At 51.4% G+C, this 23,672-nt stretch overlaps 9 protein-coding genes across 9 annotated transcripts; 3 read left to right on the forward strand and 6 right to left on the reverse strand.

The window, feature by feature from the left end:
- Nucleotides 1-8: 8 nt before the first annotated feature.
- Nucleotides 9-1,261, forward strand: JN550_004475 (uncharacterized protein; the record flags this gene model as incomplete). Its single annotated transcript, XM_049315994.1, has 4 exons — nucleotides 9-517; nucleotides 573-874; nucleotides 939-1,016; nucleotides 1,086-1,261. The coding sequence occupies 4 exons, from the start codon at nucleotides 9-11 to the stop codon at nucleotides 1,259-1,261; spliced, it is 1,065 nt and encodes a 354-aa protein (XP_049173547.1).
- A 247-nt stretch (nucleotides 1,262-1,508) lies between these two features.
- JN550_004476 (uncharacterized protein) lies at nucleotides 1,509-2,600 on the reverse strand (the record flags this gene model as incomplete). Its single annotated transcript, XM_049315995.1, has 4 exons — nucleotides 1,509-2,061; nucleotides 2,112-2,265; nucleotides 2,360-2,480; nucleotides 2,553-2,600. The coding sequence occupies 4 exons, from the start codon at nucleotides 2,598-2,600 to the stop codon at nucleotides 1,509-1,511; spliced, it is 876 nt and encodes a 291-aa protein (XP_049173548.1).
- A 599-nt stretch (nucleotides 2,601-3,199) lies between these two features.
- JN550_004477 (uncharacterized protein) lies at nucleotides 3,200-4,090 on the reverse strand (the record flags this gene model as incomplete). Its single annotated transcript, XM_049315996.1, has 2 exons — nucleotides 3,200-3,703; nucleotides 3,767-4,090. The coding sequence occupies 2 exons, from the start codon at nucleotides 4,088-4,090 to the stop codon at nucleotides 3,200-3,202; spliced, it is 828 nt and encodes a 275-aa protein (XP_049173549.1).
- A 1,218-nt stretch (nucleotides 4,091-5,308) lies between these two features.
- Nucleotides 5,309-7,650, forward strand: JN550_004478 (uncharacterized protein; the record flags this gene model as incomplete). The annotated part of the gene is made up of 4 exons (XM_049315999.1): nucleotides 5,309-5,371; nucleotides 5,425-6,936; nucleotides 7,011-7,542; nucleotides 7,607-7,650. The coding sequence occupies 4 exons, from the start codon at nucleotides 5,309-5,311 to the stop codon at nucleotides 7,648-7,650; spliced, it is 2,151 nt and encodes a 716-aa protein (XP_049173550.1).
- A 1,865-nt stretch (nucleotides 7,651-9,515) lies between these two features.
- JN550_004479 (uncharacterized protein) lies at nucleotides 9,516-10,563 on the reverse strand (the record flags this gene model as incomplete). Its single annotated transcript, XM_049316000.1, has 2 exons — nucleotides 9,516-10,424; nucleotides 10,489-10,563. The coding sequence occupies 2 exons, from the start codon at nucleotides 10,561-10,563 to the stop codon at nucleotides 9,516-9,518; spliced, it is 984 nt and encodes a 327-aa protein (XP_049173551.1).
- Nucleotides 10,564-11,755: 1,192 nt separating this feature from the next.
- JN550_004480 (uncharacterized protein) lies at nucleotides 11,756-12,799 on the forward strand (the record flags this gene model as incomplete). Its single annotated transcript, XM_049316001.1, has 3 exons — nucleotides 11,756-12,214; nucleotides 12,286-12,376; nucleotides 12,429-12,799. The coding sequence occupies 3 exons, from the start codon at nucleotides 11,756-11,758 to the stop codon at nucleotides 12,797-12,799; spliced, it is 921 nt and encodes a 306-aa protein (XP_049173552.1).
- Nucleotides 12,800-13,854: 1,055 nt separating this feature from the next.
- Nucleotides 13,855-17,273, reverse strand: JN550_004481 (uncharacterized protein; the record flags this gene model as incomplete). The annotated part of the gene is made up of 7 exons (XM_049316002.1): nucleotides 13,855-16,049; nucleotides 16,111-16,144; nucleotides 16,240-16,247; nucleotides 16,312-16,812; nucleotides 16,860-17,006; nucleotides 17,065-17,184; nucleotides 17,252-17,273. 7 exons carry the CDS (start codon nucleotides 17,271-17,273, stop codon nucleotides 13,855-13,857), a joined length of 3,027 nt encoding a protein of 1,008 aa, XP_049173553.1.
- A 1,355-nt stretch (nucleotides 17,274-18,628) lies between these two features.
- On the reverse strand, nucleotides 18,629-19,220 carry JN550_004482 (uncharacterized protein; the record flags this gene model as incomplete). Its single annotated transcript, XM_049316003.1, has 2 exons — nucleotides 18,629-18,739; nucleotides 18,795-19,220. 2 exons carry the CDS (start codon nucleotides 19,218-19,220, stop codon nucleotides 18,629-18,631), a joined length of 537 nt encoding a protein of 178 aa, XP_049173554.1.
- Nucleotides 19,221-20,040: 820 nt separating this feature from the next.
- On the reverse strand, nucleotides 20,041-23,177 carry JN550_004483 (uncharacterized protein; the record flags this gene model as incomplete). The annotated part of the gene is made up of 6 exons (XM_049316004.1): nucleotides 20,041-20,860; nucleotides 20,992-21,063; nucleotides 21,145-21,575; nucleotides 22,112-22,480; nucleotides 22,579-22,759; nucleotides 22,867-23,177. The coding sequence occupies 6 exons, from the start codon at nucleotides 23,175-23,177 to the stop codon at nucleotides 20,041-20,043; spliced, it is 2,184 nt and encodes a 727-aa protein (XP_049173555.1).
- Nucleotides 23,178-23,672: the final 495 nt, after the last annotated feature.

The following is a 23,672-nucleotide window of genomic DNA, read 5'->3' on the forward strand; positions in this document are numbered from 1 at the left end:
ACACAGAAATGGCGGAATCAAACCGGGCTTGTGTGTGGGTAGGACCGAGACAGGTCGAGGTTCAGCAAAGACCGATTGAACCTGTCGGCGAGAACGATGTCCTCGTCAAAGTGATCTCAACCGGCATCTGCGGCTCGGACTGCCACAACTGGGAGAGCGCCTCGGTATCCAAGCAGCTCGTCCTTGGACACGAGTCCTCGGGTATAATTGAGAAGGTCGGCCCCGCTGTCAAGGACCGGACCGTAGGCCAGCGCGTGGCAGTAGAACCTGGCTTCGCGTGCATGACTTGCGAGTTCTGTGTTCGGGGGAATCCTAATATTTGTGCGAATCTAAAGTACTGTGGATTGGATCCAACCGACGGCACATTAAGCCAATATGTTACTGTCAAGTCATCGATGACAGTTCCCATACCGGAGAATGTGTCCTGGGAAGAGGCCGGCTCTATTCAACCACTTGCCATTGCCGTCCAGCTCGGACGGCGAGCGAGCTTGAACGCGCACCAAACTATGGCTATCTTGTAAGAAGCTACTGTTGCTGTGACTTTCATTCTGGAATTCACTGACATGATGTAGCGGCTGCGGTCCTCTAGGCCTTCTTATACTTGCAGTCGCCAAAGCCTATGGTGTCCGAAAGGTCATTGTATTTGATATCGAACAATCGCGAGTCGACTTCGCAGTAAAATATGGTGCCGATACCGGTGTCGTACCCCCTCAAAAGGGGCAAGGCATCGAATCGCTTGCCTTTGCCCAGGACTACGCAAACCAGATAGTCAAGCAGCACGATATTGGCAGTGGGTTCGACATCGCCGTAGAGGCCAGCGGAGCCGAGATCTGCTCACAGATGGCTATATGCATGCTCAAAAATGGTGGTACATGTACGTTGTTGTGACAGGATATACTATGGCCCACTGAATATGCATTGTGCTAATAGGTTGTCAGGTATCCAGGCAGGACTGGGCAAGCCGCTTACATCGGTCCCACTGTTCCTGTTGACTGCGAAAGAGCTCAGTATCAAAGGTAAGATTTGTTGGAGAATCGGAGAAGCATTCGTCCAACGGTCCGCTCAAACCGCTAACCACTGCATAGGCATTGTCAGGTATACTCCTGGCTGTTTTGCGGATGCGATTGACTTACTGAGCAGAAAGAAGGTGGACCTGAAGCCTCTTATTACATCAACATATCCGTTGACTAGATGCTCAGAGGCCTTTGAAGCGCAGCATGCTCGCAAGGAAATCAAGATTGTTATCATGAACCAAGAATGAATGTGCAGGGCATCGGGCTGCAAGATCTACTGCAAACAGCACTTCGTAGATATTTACATCTTGATTTGAGGCACTGAATGAACGGATAGATTTGTCGAAATGTGGGTGCCTGCGATTACATATATACCAGGTTTCTCGGGCGGCCATATTGAGCTTTCTCTTCCAGGCAATAGAAGCCGTCCAGGTCGATGCCACTTCCGAATGAGTCAGATTTATACTCCTTATATTTGCCTCCAAGACAGCGAGACTAATCAAAGCAATCTTTTCCGTACGCGTCGGCGAAGAAAGCTCTGTAATTCTTCTTCTTCCCTTCTGCACTGATCTCCTGGACCTCCGCATCCGTCAACTGGAAGCTCGGAACCTGTTTCAGGTACTCCTGCAACCTTTCCTTCCTCCCACTTGTTGTGATGACCACAATGCCCAGCTGGATCACCCACCTCAGCAAGATCACACTCTCACTGACTGCGTACTTCTCCGCCAGCCTAGCAGTCACATCATCGATAGGCCCGGGGCGCGCCTTGACCAGAGGGCCCAGCGGGGCGTACGCCTCTATGGCAATATCCTGGGCTTTGAGATAATCGACGAGCTGGGTGCGCTGGAGGTACGGGTGTAACTCCACCTGGTTCACCATGGGTTTGACCTTGGCAATCTTGAGCACCGCATCCAGGTGCGGGATCAGAAAGTTGGAGACGCCAATGTTGCGCGCCAGCCCCTTCTCCAAGCAGCCCTCCATGCCTCTCCATGCATCCTGGAGCACTTGCTCGTTACCCCCTGCGGAGAAGGGCTCGTGGATCAAGTATCTGCCGTCTCATAAGCATTCGATGCATAAAATGAAGAATGGGCGTCATACAGGTCGACATAATCCATTCCCAGCTTCTGTAGACTCGTCCTCAGCGACCCCTCCACGTCAACGGGCGAGATAGCCTTGGTGGAGATGAAGAACTCGGACCTGGGTACTCCGGATTCCTTGACCGCGACGCCTAGTTCTGCCTCTGTCTTGTAGTCTGTCATTTCCAACTTATCAGCAATTTGACGTATACGTAACAGCGCACGACACGTCCACATCACCAAGAGGCCAGAAAGGTGGTAAAATCTCACACTGTGCGCCGTCAAGATGGCGATAGCCAAGCTCGATCGCGAGTTTGATGCCATCGACAGTTGGGCGATCAATGTCGGCCTCATTCTCCTTAATCCAGAGTGTGCCGGTTCCATAGGCGAGCTGAGGTTTCGAAACCTCGTCAGCACTGACGAACGGTCCCCGTCTTTACTAAATGGGGACACGTTAACTTACCTGGGGTAATTTAGCGCCGGAAGGCAGCTGGAACTCGGGTACAGCCATGTTGGTGATCTACTGTTCGGAACTTGGTATGCAGTCACAGTAAGGCAGTCAGTGATACTACTATGATTATGATGCAGTTGACTCCCATCATGGGCCTACTTGTCGTCATTATCTCCAATGTCGGATCGGGTCCGGACCGGTGCCGTAGGCCGCCCCACTGTCTGGGGGTTCGGATCGTGCTTTGCTAAGACCGCTGAGGCCGGTCCAATACCTCATCGGCGAACCTTATAGCAGAGACAAGATGGACTCCAGTGCACCAAGAAAGTCTAATGATCTCACGCGAGGAACAGGTATGGTTGACTCCAACTGCGTCTAGGTAGGGATGATGTCGGGAAGGGCAGGAAGTATGCGAGATTGTAGATTGGTTCATCTCCAATTTTGTCAAGCATACAGCGGTTCGGACCCGCCCGGTCCAAAACTTGACTGACTTCTTCAGTCACCAAGTAACCTACTTAAAATAGAGTACTAGTTATCTTGCTTGCGCTTATACCATAGCTTACAAACTTCATACAGTGCAGGCATCAGAAGACATGGCGCCGATCTCTGACCTTGATAACGTCCTCACTGGCTGTACGCTCCTGACGGTGCTTCTCATACTATTATAACTTGATATCGAAACTCGTTCCACACCCGCAGCTACTCGATGCAGCAGGGTTGTCCACGATCTTGAATTGGCTTCCAATAAGCTCCATCGTGAAATCCAGTTTGGAGCCCTTTAGCAAGTCCAAACTAGGCGTATCAAGAACGATCTTGGGGCCCGTGGCAAGTGCTCGCCCGCCATCGTCTTCCGGCGATACGTCGTCTTTTATAAAAGCGAACACGGTGTCGTCGTCTCTCAGCTCGGGTTTCGCTGGCGTCGTGGTGGAAGTGGTCGACGGGGCCAACTCGGCTTCGGCGTCTGGTGAGGGTGGGTTCGGTATCGCAATTTCCGGTGGCGACGACGGGTTTCCAGGGACGGGCGTAGTGGACTTGGAGGCCGAGACAGAAGACGGAAGGGTGACCAAGCTCATCAGGTACTGAAAGCCGTGGCAGCCGCCAGCCTCGACTTGGACGCGCAGAGCGAGGTGCGGGTTTGAGTCCTTTGTCATGATCTTGGTGAGGCGCTTGAAAGTAGTGTCAGCAGGGGATCTCGATCTTAATCAGAGTAAACCGTAGGGGGGCCGTACGTTTGCTGCGCGCGGCGTGATTTCCAACACCATCTCTGTTCCATCTTCGTCGACTTGGGGGTTATGTATGGCGAGAGTCTTTTGGCGCAGAGCGGTAGTGCTGAACGACCTCGGCGCAATGGCCCGGGCGTTCCGGACGCGTGCGACCCTGGACTGTATGTGACGTGGAGTGGTAGGCGACGTCGCTATCGTCATCGCAGAACCTCGGAATGACCGGGTCTGGGGAGGCAGTAGCACATCGAGGATAGAGCCCTGGCGCGACGCAGCCGAGAGCTGCACAAAGAGCCGAGCGGCTGAGTGCGGATTTGCGCACCGGGGGGGCATATTTCGTCGGAGGTGTGTTAGAAGGGGAATATTTGGCAAGCTGGCGGGGTTTGCGCAAGTGAGGCTTTGGCCGACTGATTTCTCATCGTGCTTTATTTGCGTGCATGTTGGTTGGCTCTGGCGTTGATGATGTAAACGCCAGGGCCCGCTAATGGAAGGCGGTGTGCGCTAGGTGTGTGCTGAAGGTCCAGGCTTCTGCAGCCTGTGCGTCGGTACCAAGTTAGCGCTACTAGTCTCCCAAGTCAGCGCTACGCGTCCCTACGCATCCCTAGCCGGCCAGCAAAACCTGGACATTATCCTGACCGGGGATAAGTACATCACAAATGTAATGCACACAATGTTGGAGGCTGCCAGCCCATCATCACACCCATCCTGTTTCTCGGAAACTCGACTTTGACTGAAGCGTTTCTGCTCCGATCCGCTTGTCTCCGCCACTTACAGAACATACAATGTGATCGTGTGCAGTGAGCCGGACCTAGGCCACCTTATGGAGTTCCAAAAACCTTGGTTTATGCGCCGTGTATCATTCCACGAGAGCTGGATTCCACCTGAATCACCAGTGGTTGGTTGTCGCACGACGAAATACGATTATCCCATGCCGAGCCACGAGTTAGAGGCGTAATGGTAAGCTCGTCCACAATGCTCCGTCGTAACTTGCCTACTAGACGCTTCTTCTTAGCCTATAAATATCACAATAACTTTTTGGGTTCGTACCGGTCAACAACGTTACCTCGCTGCCAAGAATTATAGCTATTGGACAAGACTGCCGACATGGTTCACGAACTCTAAGTGGACGCCTCCCCAGGCTCTAGCAGCACAGCTTTCTTTCAGCCCTGGGGCCGGCCATTGATGAGTCACTTTCGGCTTTCTTCAGCCCTACGAGATGGCATGAATGTCTCACCAGACAGCCTCGGAGGCTGCGAATGCCATCCGATCAGCGACAGAAGATGGCGTCGCCAAGTCGTCGTAACGAGCTCATGGAGCCGTACCTATGGCCAGAGCTTCTCCTTGTGGCTGAAAGTTCTGTGACAGTGACCTGGAAATTCTACATTGGCTTGCTTGGCTGTCGTAAAGGTTTGGATGCAAACCGTGAGAGCTCACAAGCTGCCGAGAGGTTGGCACGTTGAGCGTCTGGACTATATAAACTTGAAGCTGTCGCACGTAGAATGTCGATCATTACCTCTCAAAGTTGTGATTAACCAAGTAAATAAATCAAAAATGATCGCACCATATCTGTCAATAGTCTTACTCGTCGTCGGACTAGTGTCCGCGCGGGTTCTGGTAAGTATGATGTAGTATGTTCAGCCCAAAGAGTACCACTAACTGTTCTGAAGGTTCGAGATGAAGCTGCAACGACATCAGATTCGACTAGAGACACGCCATTCACACAGTCAGGGGAGAGATTCGTTCCCACTATAACTCTCACAGGGAGTTTTGTACCAGATCCCACGGTTACCATTACCGCAAGTCTGGAGATCAAAAGCCAGGACAACATCCCTGCTTTGACATCTGGCCAGACAGCCGATGCTTCCCCTACCAGTTCGCGAGCTTCTCATGGCCTTGGAATCCCAGATGAACCACAGCCAAGACCGCCAGCATCCTTTCTCAGTTCGCCCGTTGCGTGGACCTCCGCTGTCCAGCCAACGGCAACCTCCCTACCACCGCCACAAGCTCCTACAGGATACGCATTGATCGCTGGAGAAGCTGGAGCCAATGATTCTATTATTCTAGACTCAACGATATCCGCCAGATCAGTTGCCAGACGAGACCCGCCGCCGGTGGTCGATTGGAGAGATCGTTATGGATTCCATTGGATTACCAGCGTCCAGGACCAGGGCTATTGTGGTTCGTGCTGGGCATTTGCTGCTACCGCGTTGATGGAAACAATGGTACGGATCCAGCATGGCCCGTGGAGCAAGCGCAGCGAGGCAGATCTTCATGACAGCATGGGCAGTGACTGCGAGACCGGCAACTGGCCGGAGACAGCTCTTTCCTGGGCGCACAATAATGGTGATGGTATTGCAGATGCTGCATGCGACCCTTACTACGCCGACGACAGACTCTACTTCCCATGCGCCGATCGAGCGGGCAGGAGTTTGAGGGTACCCGAATCGCAGCCTTTATATACCATTGAAGATCAGAAGAAGTGGATTGATGAAGTCGGACCCATCACTGCTGCCTTTCGGATCTTTACCGATTTCGACTCCTGGACCCCAGACAAAGGTGTGTATCGTTATGACGGCATATCACCAACCCGTGGGCTTCATGCGGTGCTGGTTGTTGGCTATGATGACAATCAGAAGTGCTGGATCATCAAGAACCAGTGGGGAACCTACTCTGGAGACCAAGGATATTACCTCATCGGCTATGGTGAAGCGGAAATTGAGGGCTTCATCAAGTACGGGATAACCAATGTTGACCCTGACCCCTGGGATAGGAAGTCTCATCAGAGCGGGCTCATGATTCAAGGCGGATTCGGAAGCAAGCACAAGAACTTCGAGCTCGTACGAGCCAATCCAGGGGGCGGATTCAGTCAGATCGTCAGGGAGGATGTATATCCCAACACATGGTACCAAAGTCAGAGGGTGATGCGCCCTGACGGATCTGATCAAATGGTGGTTGGCCAACCCATTATTCTCACCTCGTCTTTCAATCGAGACTTTGAGGTATTATATCTAACTACCTTCGGTACGCTAAAGCACTGGTACTACAGTCAGAGTGCGTTTCAATGGTACGATACGGATCAATGGGCTTTTTGGAATATCGGAGGATATCCAGGATACGTCCAGAAGGACGATTCGAGCTTCTCTTTGGTGGTGAGAAGAACCGACGGTGGACTTGTCGAAGTAGGTGCTCCCCTGTTCTGTTCTATGCTCTATACTTTTCCGATGAGGAACACGTCTAACGCAACCAACCTCAGTTCAAAAGAGACGTACTGACGGCTGACTTTATGTACGTCCGAGACGTTGCCACCGGTATCAAGCAGTCCGGGCCAGCCTTGGTGGCGTCGAACGTTGGTCACGATTACAAAAGCCGTACGAGCATGGGCAACTTGTACGTGGTGGCAGTTCGCGACGATGGGAAGCTGCAAATGTTCTGGCGGTCTGGTACTGATGAACAGGCGCCTTGGACACCATCAGAGATCTTTGGCGAAGATATTGGCGACACCCCGCCGGTCATGGTCCAAGACTATTGGCGGACTACTGACGAGAAGACCCCTGGTGGATTCCAGCTTGCCGTCGCCAAGAATGGCCGCGTGCAGCATTGGCAGAGAATCAACACGGATATTGACACCGACCCCCCAGTGGATGGCGGATGCGGCAAATGGGAATTGGTATTTGAGTTCGGGGTTGACATCAAGCACGTCTGGTCGTTGATGCATGGATCGAATCATCAGCTAGAGCTTGTTGCTGAAGATACCGATGGACGACTTTGGCACTGGAGTTACGAATGTAAGTCATGGAAACCTCTCACTATGAGTTGCAATGTCCTATATACTGACGCCATTACGTCCAGATCCGGGCACATGGAACCGCAAAGCTCTTGTTCCTGGGCCTTAGTTTGGAGACCATCCCATAGCAAAATGCCAGGAGCTCGTGCTGTGTAGAAAGGCACATCATGAGTGATCGTGTCACATATTGGCATTGCTCTGAATAGAGAGTCTCGACGAAGACATTATCTGCTTGATACTTGTATTAGTTTGCGTTGAATACTAGCTTGGTCAATTGTTGTTTTATAACTGCTGCATTACGCTTTAATGATAGAAGTAATCGTTCGACTATAGGCCATGATGGGGTGTAATAGACAACACTGGATCGAATGCATTCGATCCAATCGTGAAGAACGGCCCGGCACGAATACTTCGTGATGTCTGTAACAGTTAGCCTCCACCCACGCGGTGGGGAATGGAGATAAGGTCATAGGCTCGGCGTTCAAGATTGCGCAAAGTGGACAAGATAGCCTAGACATTTGTCATAATTTGCTGAAAGTACGTACTGAGGCAAACTCCAGCCTCTTTCCTAACACCCTAGATCTGCCACCGGTGACTTTGGAGGATGGAAGTGGCAGGTTTGAATCAGCAGAATTTTGACTTGTTCTTCCCGGATAATAAATTAACTCCAGCTTCTTTAATTCCATTCTCGCTATTTTAGAACCAGCTACTGGAACATTCTTCTACTGTGGTATTTCTCACTCCACCTGCTGCTGCATATATCCCTAATGTACCTTGTACTGTTTGTATATATACACAACCCCTGCCTATGAACCCTTTGCAGTTTTCGTGCATGGTCATGAATTTGCAACATAAGGGATGTCCTGTTAGATGGTCCCAGGAAAGCTATATTTAGCACGTCGATGCTTCTATAACTTGCAATAACTAGATGATCGATTCGTCTAGACACCTCGCCTTGCTTCGGCTGCGCACATTTTGAGGCTGAACCCCGCTCCATCGATTGTGACAGACGCTGCTGTTATGGAGGCTTGGCTCGAGAAAAAGCTCCCTCGCTTCAGCTTACCATTCATTCCGAAAAGCGGCTACGTTTATACCTCACGTCAGGAATATGGCAGTTTGGAAAATATTTAAATACTGAAAGGAGCCCGGAGACCTTGATCTGTCCGTACAGCCGGCATTCGCTTTCCACCAACGCGGGAATCTTTGTAAGGATCAGCCATATTTCACACGAAACTAGGCCAAATTCACACCAATCAATTAAAATCATTTTTATCATGTTAGTCTTAGTAGTACTACTTCTCTCAACGCTTTGTCATGCCTCCCCAATGTCGCGAAGGCTTGTCGGAGATTTCTCATTCGGCAGCAGTAGAGGGACCTGGAGACTGTTCATACTATAGTTCCAATCGAAGCAATTGCAGAAGCCAAAGTTTGATTGTGCGCTTTGAAGCCTCATATATTGGTACGCTATCCACCCTAGACACGTCTTGCTTTGCAGAAATGCGAGGGGTGACAGTATAAATTAGCTAATCGGATCAAATAGGGTTCGTTGCGCTTCATCGATGCCGATCGGAGCACCTTGGGGCTACGGTATGGCTTTCTGGCGGCCTGTTTTAAAAAAAAACTAATTGGAATATCTCATGATTCTGGATCTGTTTAGCGACATAGACCGTTTTGGATTTGGGAAGATGATAATGTACTCTATGTAGGCTTGACCCTTTCTACCGTTCAATGCATAAGGCAATCACTACTGGGTTTACTTCCTGTATGATACAAAGCCCTTGAGAGGTTTAGTAAATAGGTATTCCGGTAGCAGCATGTAAGATCACGGGGACATCTCCAAGACCAGAATCGCGGAGTATCGAGAACAAGAATATCGATTTTCAAACTACACTTACCGAATTGATAGGCTTAGGAGGGCTTTTATCTCGCGATAGAAGTATCACTAATTCGTTGATAAGTTGAAAACTTGTATTTCTAATCGGACTCTTTATCGAGTCTGAACATTGAAGTGCTGTTGCGCCAAGCATTGTCCGCAACTTCGTCCACAGTCAAGCCCTTCAGACCCGCAACGATAAGGGCAACTCTCTCAATGAGGCAGCTTTCAAATCTATCTTTCACCATGTAGCCCATCTCAAACTTGTCTCTCTTCTTACTTGATGGGGCCTCGGGCGCGTGGACCAGATACCTCTTCGCGACGTCACTTGACGGCTGAATGATTCCCCACGGCGCATCCGTCTCGATATGGAGACACCCAAGCGGGATTGAGGCCACCATTCTCAAAGATTCATTGGTCTTGAAAGTGAAACCATTCACGCTAATGTGAAGACCAAGATCAATCAAGGCTATCATCTCCGCCTCGGAGCCGACAAAGGAGTGTACAAGGCCCTTGCGCTGGAGTCGGGGCATGTAAGGTGCTAAGATGTCCCGGAAATCGGCAAAGGCAGACCGGCAGTGCAAGAACAGGGGTAGGTCGAACTTCACGGCAAGATCAAGCTGCAAGCGAAATGCACGCTGCTGCACTTCCTTACTGGCATAGTCAAGATGATCGTAATCAAGCCCGAGTTCTCCAAATGCCGCCAGCGGGCAGGGTTGCATCGCCAGCAACTCTTGTATCCTGGTGCTGAGTTTATCGAGATATCCATCCTCGCCCTCTACTTCCTTCGCATGGTATGGATGACAGCCGACAGTAATAAAACATTGACCCTGGTGAGACTTGGCTATTTCGAGATTAAAGTCAACGTCATGGAGCGACATGCCGGTCAGCATAATCTTCTCGCAACCTGCGACGAGGGCTCGACCAAGCATGGCTGGTATGTCGGACTCATGTTGTTTCTTGCCTCGATATATCCCAGCGAATTCCTTGGCTGTTGCTGTGACCGCCACCTCAGAGGCACGTTAGCACGCGTGCCAGACGCTGGGCAAGGCTAGATGAGGAGGGAGCACTCACATCGGCATAGCGGAGTTTTCTCGAAGCAGCTCGTGGAGCCCCGGAGGGAAGACCCTCAAGCAAGTTGCCACTCATTGATCTATTCACTCCACTTATCCAAGTAGTATAAGCCGAATAGTACCAAAAGTTCGGCTGTGAAGTGAAGCTGGTCGTTGAGCAAGATGAAGACCTCCGATCCCGGCTAGCCAAGGGACCCACAATGTGCACGGGCAATTGGCTGGTTAGGGTACTTGAAAGAATGTTGAACACAAAGGTAGTGATAGCTAGACTTTACTTTGATACGCTACAGCAAGAAAGGGAAAGAATCTCATTTGAGAGAAATTTAATTTCAGTTACAATAGAACATTATATAGACTCATCATGTCCACAAAAACCTCTCAATTTGCAATAATGCACCATCTCTGGAACCCCTCCTATAGAATAGTGACCGACTGAAATCAGGAACAAAGACGAAATGTGTGGTGGAAGACGATTCGTCTCGGGTCTGGTCCAATATCATAATCACTAATGGACGGCGGCGAAGAGGAACACAGATGCAACTCAGGTTGACTCGTGGAGCTGCCCAGTATCACTGAGCAAGTTGCTAGGGAAAGTTCGCACTTGCAATTCCGCCTGCTGCTGTAGCGCGCTGCGTTTCTTATATGCAGGCTCAACAGAAAAGGAGCTCGCCTGATGTTGACGCAGCCTCAAGATAGAGTCACGAGCTGAAGGTCAGTCCACAGTAAGCCCGTTGTCAATCTTGACAAGGCTGCCAGTGGGTATGCGCCGAGCCACTGCCAAGATTCCTACTTCCGATTTGCCGTCTTACAAAACATGCTTTTTTAACTTGCTTGTAGTAGCGATGCTTGTCGACCCATTTTGAACAACGCAGGTCTATTTCTTTCAGTCCCGATGAGAACTCTCATAGACTTATCGTCGTGTGAGGTGTCGTGAGCGCTGTCGAGTTTCTTCCCCATTGTCGTGGTACACAGGTCTAATAATAATCATCGGCGTCAATCTGAAACGAGTTCACGACGCCTTGGCGGTACTGGTTCTGCGGTTGGCGGACATTGCCATGACAAATTTGGGCTTAGTAACAGGGCTGAGCTACCACAGGGCGAGCCGTGCAACCGGGCTTGTAGCGGTGTTCGTGCGGCACAGAAGCTACGAAGGAGCCCACGTTGTGCAGGGGTCGTGGCATCTGCGCAATGCATTTATTCCACGATGCCGCAATCTAAGGTGCTGAATTCTAGCTTACGTCCCCATATTCTGCATAGACAGGTCGAATATGACTCAGCGCTTTTTGAACAGTGGCGCCTTTCTGGCTGCCTTGATAGCAACCACTGAGGGATCCTACGTCGAGCCCTCTCCTAATGCTACTGGCGTGTACGCCATCCCTGGATACGATATCAACGCCCCATGGAGCGTCTCCGCGACACCGGTCGAAGGTTGGAAAGCCCAGATGAACTTGACCATAAGCGGGCAAGGTTACCCTGATAGGTTTGGACCATCTATGAATGGTCCAGGATACGCAGCTGGGCTTACCCGAGTGTCGTATATCCCACCGGAAGGAATAAACGCGACCGAATCCCAGTGGACTATCTGCAACACCAGATTTGCGCTTTCTGCCGAAGTGACCGACAAGGCGCAGGATGATGACGGAACGTGCGCGTTCGTCAGCGAGGAATGCTTGAGAGAACTGAAAACTGCTTGGGTTAAACCGATCGTCGAGCACAAAGCTTGCTTTGTACGTTGCAACCGGGCCGTTATGGGCGATCCTTGCCCATAGGGTTGTCTATATGCTAACACGTCCTCCAGACTGTCCCTGACACACTTCCCAACAGCTGCAAGCAAAGCCTTGGAAGTGTTGCCGAAACAAACCGAGACGAGGCTTTCGCGTCCAGCATAGGTATGCATCCCATAATGGACCACATATCCGATGCCCTAACCTCCATGACCAGATGGCATTACTGGGAGAACCACCGCATTTGAGGAACAGGTCGCCAATGCGAGTTTGGTGGGCCATAATGGAACTATAGTCGCTCAACACATGCGCACTATCCACCCTATTCTCAGTATCTGGCTCTGGAACAACCTAACATTTGCGGAACTTCCAGTCAGTAACGGCAGCGATGCTGTAGCATTTGCCCATCTCAATTGCTTCCGGGCAAATCGACTTGAAAATGGCAGTACCACGGATGCACCGACGCAGTCAAGCTCTACATCTCAGCCATCAGACACACCTTCCTCAGGCTCTGCACTGGCCCCGGCAGGAAGACATGTCCTGTATATTGTCACGGGCGGGATTGCGATGTTGCTGGCGAGGCTCTGATTGGAGAATACATTCACACACTTTGGCATCCTTCGCTCTGTTAGAAAGGCTACTGTGTTTCACAAGGGGTGCTGAGAAAAAGTGACACTGTGAAAGCCTAACTTCATTTGATTGGCCACCACCGCATCAAGCCACACTGGCTGACAGGGGCGACCCAAGAAACCCACGAATGTGGGTTTCTGCACAAATTCCAGCATCCACAGCTCCTGGCATTGCCTAAAAGCCACACACGAGCTGAAGACCACAGTATCTCAGTCCAAGTGATACCCTATATCTCAACAAACAAGTTCCGAGTTCTATGCCAGGAGTTGTGGCGAGCATCGCACCTTTTGCGTGGGAAGAATAGTTCACGTCTGTTCGCAGCAGTCAGGATGAGAGTATGGAAGGCATCGCATGTATTTAAGATATACCGGGATCATTGCTACAAAGCGAATGGGTCCAATGCACCCTAAAGTTGATCAAATACCAAATCGTTGAATCTCTCACAACCTCTCTACGAGCTATTCAAAGCCTATAGTTACTTTTCCAGCCAGATCTATAAAATATCATCATGAGCCTCAACGTTGAGCAGTCAAGCATCGACAGCGAGTGGATTGGCCACGAGGACAGGCCTTTGAAGTAAGATGCTCGCAAGTGGCATGATGTATCTCGCAATTTATTAAGTTGGGACTAGGTCGACCATCATACAAGAGACGCCCTGGACCCTAGACAGTTATCTCACCGACAGCTCAATAGTACTTCCGGTTAACGAGACGATGGTAGCAGGAACGTCGACGATCACAAGGAGTTCAGATATGTTTCGAAAATTGGCACAATGGGAAAATGATTGGACTAAACTCGGTCAGACTCATAGGGTGGATAAAAGCTGCATAAATTCACGACGTTGCAGCTAAGAAAGTAGAAAGGAGAACAAGCGAGAATGCAGTATTGGTTGATGATATGTCGTCACTTCCACGGAGACGAATTATCATGTGCTAGTCGCTAGTATTACTTAAGGGGGGGCTGTCCAGTCCTCGATACAGTTGCGTCACTCTTCAACGCCTATAGTGTGTCCACTAGCTTGCAGTCCAATCATGATTCTCGAAATCTATGAAATCCAGTTCTCCAACGAAAGTCTCATCTCCGGGGTCAACATCAGGTGTTCCAGTTACCCCGTACAGAGAGGAAGATGAGTTCGATGGTATAATTGCGGAGGGCTGAGATAAGTAAGGATGCTCCCGCGGCGAGCTTATTGTAGACATTGGATGTTGAACTGACGACACCGATTCGACCATTTCTGTCCTCGGATTATGACGTACTTGATTAGCGACTGGACGCATGGGTATGGTTGATAGATTTGGACTCTCTTCAATCCCTATGGAGCGTGGCCATCCATTCAGGTCCAGGTCACCCTGTGGGAGTGGGTTTGATGCCGGCCGGATAGGTAAGACAGCGGTTCGTTGACTTTCGTTCCAACGATCCGCTATCAGCTGCAGACCCTCCGCGACAGCATTCGGCAGAAATGTTGCCAGGTCATCTTGCTGCAGAGACTCGCTGGGGATCTGCAGTCCTCCGCGCGAGATTGCATCCATGATGATGCTCGGGCCTTGCAGAGCCATATAGTCCTGAAAGTTCTCCATCTCTGCAGAGAGTTCTGCATTAATGTAAGCACTTCTCGGCCGCGGATGGAAGTCAGGGAACAGCATGTCGAAAATTGCGAACCACTGGCCTTCTTCATCCAGCGTTGTCGAGGCTCTTCTATTAAGTGATTCTCGTTGAGTTGAGGTGATACCATCAAGAACAACGTCGGTGCGCAGCTCGCACGACCTTGCTTCGGTGTGCTGATCACGAAGACTTTCGCTGTCGAATGTTTCCTTGCAAATAGGGCAGTAAACCGGAAGTTGATGGTATCGTCTGAGGTGTTGCTTCAAGTGCGCGATCGATGATATGACTTTGCCGTGGCATGTCCGATACCGCACGGAGTCCTTCCTGTAAAAGGGGCATGCAAGTCTTGGCCGGCGTGGTACTGGCGCATCATTCTTGCGCATCCTTTTGGCGTCTCCGTCATCTCCGTTGTCATCTTTTCGCTTGAATCTTCCAGTTTGATCCGAATCCCGGTTCCTCTTAAAACCCAAATTGCATTGTTGTGGGTTATTGAGGTCATTCGTACTGCTGTCATGCCTTGCACCGGATCCGTTCTGTACGTGGGTACGTTGACTCATATAATCGAAAAATGAGATCAAGTTCTCAATGATTTCCTGTTTTACCAACATCAAGGGGTGATCATTAGCTAACTCAGGAATATCATCAGAGTACTCGGATTCAAGTATGGACTCGAGCAAGGACTCATTGGCCGTAGAGTACCTATTCGACTCTGACCATCTTTCTTGACCAGACATAAACCCCCGACTGGCCAACGGGCCACGTAATATTACGGCTGGCGTCAAAGGGCCCGTATCAATGTTCTGTTCTGAGGTTGGATCGACTTGTACATCTCCAAAAGCCTCAATATGAGATGCTTGCACTGTGGTATACGAGCACGTTCTTGACCAAGTGAGGGTAGTTTTATTTTCATCTTGGTCATCCCCAGGTTTGGCTGCATTCTTTTTAACAAGAAAACTCGTGGCTACTTTGCTTGCATCGATTCCACAATGAGAAGTAACGACAGTTTCGGTTGGCGTGGTTCCACTTGTTGAGACAGAATGGTCAGACGTATCATGCAGCTTGACACTGCCACATTGACTGGTCGATGACACGTCTGAGATGCTTTTGAAATCCATTGAAGGATCGAACAAGTCAAGCGATTTCCCGCGATCACTTGCTGAACGATGATCCTGGTCCTGCTTCGATGTGCAAAAGTGTTTGCTGAATTTCTGGAGGGATCTTGAGAAGTTGTGAGTGCCGGACTGACTGATTCGTCGACGGCTTTTCAATACTGGAATGATTGAAAATTTACCGATGCGCCGCAAAGGATTTGTTGGGGCTTTGTCCTGTGCCAATGAAGCCTTGGGCAGATAGTTATTCGGCCCGTAGTCCAGTGTGTACTGACTGGACAACACTTCCCCAGGTGTTGAATGTAGTTTCTCTGAAACTCCAGCAAGCGCGCTCTGCAAAGTGCGACAGCCTGTACTATGGTGACGATCGGGGCAAGTGCAAATAGTGAATGGATCGGGGTCGCGATCCAGCTTGTCGTCGTCCGAATCCGATAAGAAAATGAGGTATAGTGATCCGAGAAGAGCAAGCCCCATGCCAGCAAGTGGTGCCCATTGACCTTTTCATACATCGGTTAGCCTGATGAGAGTATAGGTGCATGAAAGGATCTAGGATCTTACCAATGCTAGCCATAGACTCCGTGTGGTAACGAACCTATCTCGAATTAGCCTCATTTACAAATTTCAGAATGCTACGAATATGTCCATGTGCGTCTCAGAGAAACCACGCGTTGGGGATTGTGTCAGCACGTGACTTACTATGAGTATATCAGCAGTCGGAAGAATATAGACTTTCAAGGCCTCGGCCGTAAGTTGACATACCTTGAGGGCTCCAAAAGTTACTTTCCCCTAGGCCAACAATGGCCAGAACAGCAACCGTGAGCATCGGAATCTCGACTGCCCCAAGAAAAGTCTTCAGCTTCAGCTTGGCTTTGCTCATGGTGGCGTTAACATCTATTCGTGCGCGCTGAGTCTCAACGTCCTTGGGACTTCGTTGGCGCGAGAATCGCTTCGCCCAGTTTATGTCCACCACTTTGTACCAGACGCTCATGACAGCCAAAGCGGCTGGAACACAGCTAGCGGCTGCTAGAATAGTCGCAGTGCTGAAGCTCATTATCGTTGGCTCTGGTATCACAGAAGTCTCATTGAAAGGGTCAAGTCGTAACGGAGATATCGGCCCTTGCCCATCAAAACACGGAAGGCCACAGGTAGCCTCTCCATAGGGAAAGGAGCCCCAGTCAGGTGATATTTGGTTCCCCGAATCATCGTGGACACATTCGGTTGAGGTCGACCGGTAAAACTCGACCGTCAGGCTCAGTAGACCTGTTCTACATAAGACAAGTTCGAGCATTGATCAGTGTGTATCTTACCTGCAAGCATCAACATTGTCCATACCAAGACAATATTCCGCGTCGGGACACTGAAGAACGAACGTGACAACCTAGTCGTCAATGGTGCTGCCAGTATCCCAATCGAACATAGTTGGTATGCTCCGTAGATATCCATATCAACCGCGCCTGTTATGAAGATCTCTCAGCGTGCATCCGTCATGGTATATTCGAAGCAGGAACTTACCATTCTGATGTACTGTCGCTAAGACGATGCCGTGGACAGCGGCAACAGCGGGGATAAGCAGCGCGCCAGCCAGGACGGCGGATCTCAGCCAGTCGGCCTTGCGAATCAGAACACTCGCAGCTACCAGTGAATAATAGCTAGCAACCATCAATTACTACACTCGAGTTCTAGGGACTGGGAAATTTACGGGATCCGATGACCCAGACCATACTGGTAGGAAACTGGCCAAGCACAGATTACCTGCCAGGCTTGAGCTGTGATATTTGCCGTTGTCGGCCCTGCGGAATCGTCAAACCCAAAAGTCTGGTTTCGACTCATTGCCAACAAACGATGGGCTGAGGGCCGTATCTGGCCAGCCGAACGAGATATATCAAGTTGACAACCTCAAGTCTGCCGACTTCGGAGCAAGAGTCGTAAGTGAAATGGACAGAAGAACAGCGACAGGTCAGGAAGGTAGGAGGTCTTGTGTCGAATAGAGGCCTTGGAAAATGGATAAGAGACCTCAGAGAAGGTGACAAGGCCAGCTTAGTTGCAGGCAACAATGTGGGGCTACGCCCGACTATTAGGGAGTTCCTCTTCAGTCTGCCTTGCCTGTGGTCTAACAGAAGACGCACCGCCACGCACATCGTAACATTTCGCACTGTGAGCGATGGTAGTCAAATGGCACTGTATAAGACTTCAACTAACACCAGGAGCCCTCGTACCATACACTTAGGTACTGTGGTCTAGTATACGCTTGCAATTTTGCGAAAGACATACCGAGTATCCTATTAGCCTTACAAATGAGTACGTCAATATTTCCAAGTGACTTTATTTCTTCCCAGACCCCGGCTTGTCTGTGTTAGCAGAACCGCCAGCGTTGCTTGAGCTGCCATTCGATCCACCAGAGCTCGTGCTGGTGTTTGTGTGGTGACCGCCACCGCCATGATGTCCGCCTTTGGAGCTACTCCAGGTTGAAGAGCCCCCTTTATGGCCGCCTTTAGTGCCAGATCCCTGGTGTTCATATGACATTTTGCGTGTGGGCCTGCCAGTTAGTGATTCTACGAATACTTAAGCAGTGTTGCGAGTAAAGCTTTAATGGATACAACCGAGGGGTCGAACTTCATGTTGCTACAAGATCGTTGAATCTGGAACTCCAAGGCCCCCCAGACTCTTAAGTATAAATCTTGGGAGGCGCTGAATCATGGACACCCCGACAGGTTTGCGACACATCCTCACTTACTGATTGTTAAGTTGAGGGACTTCTCCGACATGACTGTCCACACTCAAGCCATTCGCACCCTCAATCACAGAAACAGCTGCAAACCTTGTTTTCGCAAACGTACAACTAAACTCTGCAAACCTACGATTATGAATTTTGTTACAATATGCAACATTGCTCTTGTCTTTTGTTCCCTGCAGCGACGCGGTAGTAGGTTTGAGTCTCGCCTATACGCACAAGCCAAACAGGAATTTGCCAGCCTGGGCGTCAAGACCACTTCCAAGGTGGCAGTCATGCCGCAAGACAATCAAATATCCCATCGTGAGACTTCCTTCAGAAAGCTTCAGAGATCGTGTGGTTCACTTAGATGCTGCCATTCTCGCGCGTGGACAGAACGTCATGCTCCACTCTGCCTTCTTTCTTCTTTCTCTCCCATTCGTTGATGGCGCCAATGCTAACGTCAAAGATGCTCTCCTAGTAACATGTCGCATTAGCAACTGACCAACAATGACATCGGTTTGTTTGTTACTGTTGGATCATCGATACCCACCCACGTGCTGGGCCAGGGATGGCCCGTCTTGGGGTCTAGGCCCTCCCACTCGACGAGGTACCGTGGTCCCATCTCTGCAACGATGCCCCTGATGCGATACCAGCCGTGGCGGGACGTCGGGACGCCGTTGGAGTAGTCCACCTCACCACATACTCGACGGCTGCTCGTCTGGCTGCCAGCGCTTCGTGGCGCCTGCTTCGAACGCCAAGAACTGCCCTTTACTCCATCTGCCGTGGAAGTGACCCCCTTGGCTTCGTGCGCACTAGCAGTGGCTTCCAGACCCCTGGCGAGGGCGATGCGTATCGAGTGACGGCCTACTTTGGCAAGGTCGTGAGAGCTCTTACGAAGTTCGGACTTGGCGGTGCGTTTGGCGAGCCGATGGGGTTTGGTTGTAAGTCGACCCATTGTGCCACAATCTGTGAGGATTATGCGGAACTGCATGTGTCTGAGGGGAGATGGACAGGGCGAGGCTGTGGAAAGAGGCGTGGTGAGAGCTCGCTGCTATGACACCAGGAGCCAGTGACAAGTCGGATGACGAGAACAGAAGTGACAATGCAGCACCTTGGGCATACGGTGGTGGAGGTGAGTGACAGTTTCCAGTCATTCAATGCATCACTGTACAGTGCAGCAGTCATACTGCAAGCTAGGGGACTGCGACAAGTAGCATAGAAAGTGAGTAGCTCAACATGGGACAATCAAGTCAAGCGAAGGAGATCCGAAGGAGAGACCAGAACAATGGCCAACTATATAATCGCGGGTCACAACAGAAGGAGCTTCTCTATAGCTCGTCGGAATCCATCATCACGCCTTCGACTCTGGCGTAACAAAAATCTGGAAAGCAGGCGTGGTACGTTATGAATATCATGGGGTGGCGCGAGGCGAGACTGAAGCACATTAGCCGGACAAGACGATTGGATGCAGAAGACAAATCTTGATATCTATCACGTAACCTCAATTTGGCGCAGGCCAAAGAGGGCATCCGTGGTCTGGTAGTTTGTACCGACACAGACAATGTCCTTTTCACCCGCCACCCACCACCACACATTCCAGCACTCAGGAGCGGGAGACATGTTGCCTCAGGACCCTGTTGCGGCCCTTCTCGCACCAGGCCATTACCACCGGTTCGTCTCCTCGTGCGACTCGTGACATTATTTCGTGGGCCAATCTATATCTGGCTAATCCTCGACACGTCTATCTGGTTCGGCGACCGTCAAGGGCCGAGCGATCAGAACGTCTCCTGGTCATCCAAGCCCTCGCCCTCCTCGCCCTCGGCCGGGATCTCAAAGCCCTCCTCGGTCGAGTAGAGTATCGTCTGGATCGCCTTGATGAGGCCGTCCTCCTGCTTCTCCAGCTCGGGGTCCTCCTCGACGGCTTGTTGGACAAGGAGCTCGATGTCTCTGAGCTTGCTGAAGTAGAAGTCGCGCTCGCGCTCCAGCCCGACGACGGTCTCCTTCAGGGTGTTGTTCTCCTGCTGCAGGGCAGCCGAGGCAGCGCCGCCGCCAGGGGCACGGACGCCGATCCGAGGGCCGCCGGAAGGTGTGGTGCCCCCTCGTCGCGCGGCGCTGGTGTTAGTAGCCCGAGGGCCGGGCCCAGAGGAGGCGGGCATGGCGCCTCCCTTTCGCCGTGCGACGGCATCGTAGTCGCCACCGGGGTAGTGCTGATCCCAGTATCGCTTGGCCCACTGGAGGAACTCGAGGTTGTCCTGCATCTTGCACTTGATCAGGGCCTGGACGGGGACGGGCTTCTCGACGCCATGCTTGGCAAAGGCATCTGCAGAGGAAAGAGATGCGTGTGAGCTACCGTGGAGCGAGGCCGACCTTGGGTGGCGGAGGGGGGACTTACTCTGTAACACCTTGAAGTTCTGGATGTAGGCGTACTCGGTGTTGACGTTGAACTTGACGCGCGACATGGGGATGTCGAGGAAGATGCTGTCAAAGACCTGGCAGAGGGCGGCACTATTGACAAGCAAGGGCGAATGTGAGCGCATGCGGTCAAGGCCAAGGAGGGTGAGGAGGACGGGCGGCGCAGACGGGCCATGGCCAACCCTGCGGGCATGGGCATGGGCGTGGGCATGGGCTTGGGCATGGAGATCGTGGGCAGGGTCTGTGATGTTTGGCGGGGGAGGGGCTTGTTGTATGTGTTTGTTTGCCTGATGCAGTGAGGGGTGAATCCTTACCCAGTACCGCATTGCTCGACCTTGGTAATGTTGAGGTGGAGGAGGCTGTTGAGCCAGCTGACTAGCTCTTGACTGTTCGGCAGACGCGTCAGTAAGGGCGCCGTCTCAGGGCGGTTGGGAACCCGGCCGGGCTGTGAGGTCATCGTCACTCACCGAGATTCGCCCATCTTGGCAGATTCGGGGTCCGAAGTGCTGGGTCTGACGAGTGACGGATACAAGAGGCTGCAGGACGTGTGCGCGAGGGTGCCGGAGAGAAGCGATGCGCTCTTTGCGCGTGCGGACGTGTGGATGTGTTTGTGTTTGTGGTGTGTGGTGTGTTCGCCGGCGACGATGTCGACTTGGTGGTTTGGCTGGCAAATCAAATTTCCAGAGGCCGCTACCTGGCCGATCACCCAATCAACCAAAACAAACCGAAGCCCGCCGCCGCCCAAGCCCAAAGGTAAGGGCCCAAATGGCCCAAATGGCCGGCCCAAAGATGGTGGGTTGGTGGGGTTGTGAGCCAGAACGGGGCTACCAAGGCTACGGTCCCCTCCAGGCTTGGCCCCCCCTGTCACCCCTGCCACCCGGACCCGTGCCACCACTGTCTTGCGGCAGCCTGTCAGCCTTCAGCCTGGAGGTCTTGGGCCCCGTCTTGCCCCGGCGAGCACTAACTGCCTTCAGGTTGAGCCTGACTTCTTCTGTCTACCTTATTTATCTCCTTACCTGAGCACGCAATCACGAGACCAACGAAGCGAAGCACTCGGACAGAACAGACGAGTTCAGCTGTCCGTGGGCTCCAACAGAGCTGCGCGCGTAGAAGAGTCGACGGGAATAGAAGAAACTAGTATATCCTCTGAATTGTAAACTGTGAATGGTCCACCGCCGGTAGAGCGTGTCGCTGCCCGCCTCGCAAACAGCCCCAGTACCTATGTAGTTTGCTTTCACGATATCCTAGCGCGATGACCTGACCCTTCACACCCGATGACCTGACCCTTCACACCCCACGAAGCCATCGTCCTAATATCCAACCATGGGAAGGTGAGGGAAATACACACTCAGCATGTTCAACCCGACCTAGGGGCGCCTCCAGTCAGCGATCAGGGTCGTCCAAGTTGGGCTTTTCCATGTACTACTCTCTCACCTTGGTTCCAGACTTGACGGGAAGACTGGCGTGGTACAGCCTATCGTCTCCCGTACCGTTCAAGTGGAAGTTGTTCCAGAACACGGCGTTGCCTCGCCTTGGCTTGACCAGTAGGCCTCCCGTCTCCCCTCGCGAAAACTTGGTCCCGTCCGCGCGTGGCCCGACGCCGGTCACGTCCGGGAAGTACGTCTCCCCGCCGACACAGTCATCGTCGAGGTACACCATGGAGCTCAGAAGGCGGTTGTGCGGGTGCCCACCGTAGTCGAGCCCAAAATGAGCGTCCAGTGTGCCTGGTTGGACAGACGTCTCGTATCGATCCGTATGAAGGCGGAAGTGGTCACCACTCGTGTACTTGACCAGCCGAATCGACTGTCCGCAAGAGCAAGGGTTCATCAGCATCTGATAACAATAATTTGAACTCCTGGGCGCAGCAGGGCTCTGAGATGTTGGTGAAGAGCGCAACTAACCTCAGTTGCTTCGTGTTGCACGTTACCGAGCAGAGAAAGCATCCGCGTCGACAGACACTTCGCCACGGTATCGTCTGGCGACAGTGACGCTACTTGCGCATCGAACGCGTCAGGTGCTCGTTTTGACGACGCTACTCCATCGTCGCTATATGCTACGCATGCGGCATACCATTCATCTTTGCTATTGTTTCATGGATGGATTGTGTTAGTCAAAGCAAGGGATTATACGGGTTTGCATCGCAGCTGCGACACAGATTCGGCTACTGTACGAGAAACAGGAGCGCGTACCTGACTTCAAGGACATGTTTGACTTCGTCCTCACTCATGAAATTGTTGACGTAGAATATGAGGGGGTCAAATGACAGAAGCTCAATTGTGTAGTTGAGTTCGCATTTGTGGGAAGGTGGGAGAATCAGGTTCGATGATAGCGATGTCCACGGCGGTGACGAAGATTTGGACGGCGTTGCAGAGAAAACTCTCATCAGAGACTCCTTCGTACCGGTCAACATGACACACAACTGCTCTGATAACAGAACACCTGCCAGTAAGGCAATGGTCGGCAAAAGCCATGATTGAGTCATGTTTGCACCCTTGGTCATGGTGGAACAATGCCTCTCTATCTTTCAGCCGATTGTGAAAAGGGCTGGAATTGGTGATACCAAAGGGCGGAACACCTCGGGATTTTTAAGATATATTTTGTTGCCAGTACCGAATGGTGGGCACAGAATCAGGATGCCAAACCAGGGTTCAATATCCGGGATCTCTTGACCAGTGACTGATATAAACTCAGGCAAGTTCCTTCCAACCAATCATTCAGCGCCGCTCCGTAAATACATGACGCAGCATTGGCATCTCATGGCGCAACTGCGCGTTGATGTTGGTTGTTGCACCTTAACTATGCATATATATTGAGCAAGGAATCAGAGCAAACAGAACCTTACCGACAGGAGCAGGGACTCGAGAAGCCGATTAAGGTCAAAGTATTCAAAGAAATACATTGGATCTAATTGTCCGTTGTTTGTTCATATGCCCATGGACAAGGGTATAGCAAACCTGCATTGTTCCAGGCCAAGACTTCCGCCCCTGACTGTCTC

This window comes from Neoarthrinium moseri (genome assembly GCF_022829205.1).
Source record: "Neoarthrinium moseri strain CBS 164.80 chromosome Unknown scaffold12_Wmoseri_CBS_16480, whole genome shotgun sequence".
Taxonomy (NCBI): domain Eukaryota; kingdom Fungi; phylum Ascomycota; class Sordariomycetes; order Amphisphaeriales; family Apiosporaceae; genus Neoarthrinium; species Neoarthrinium moseri.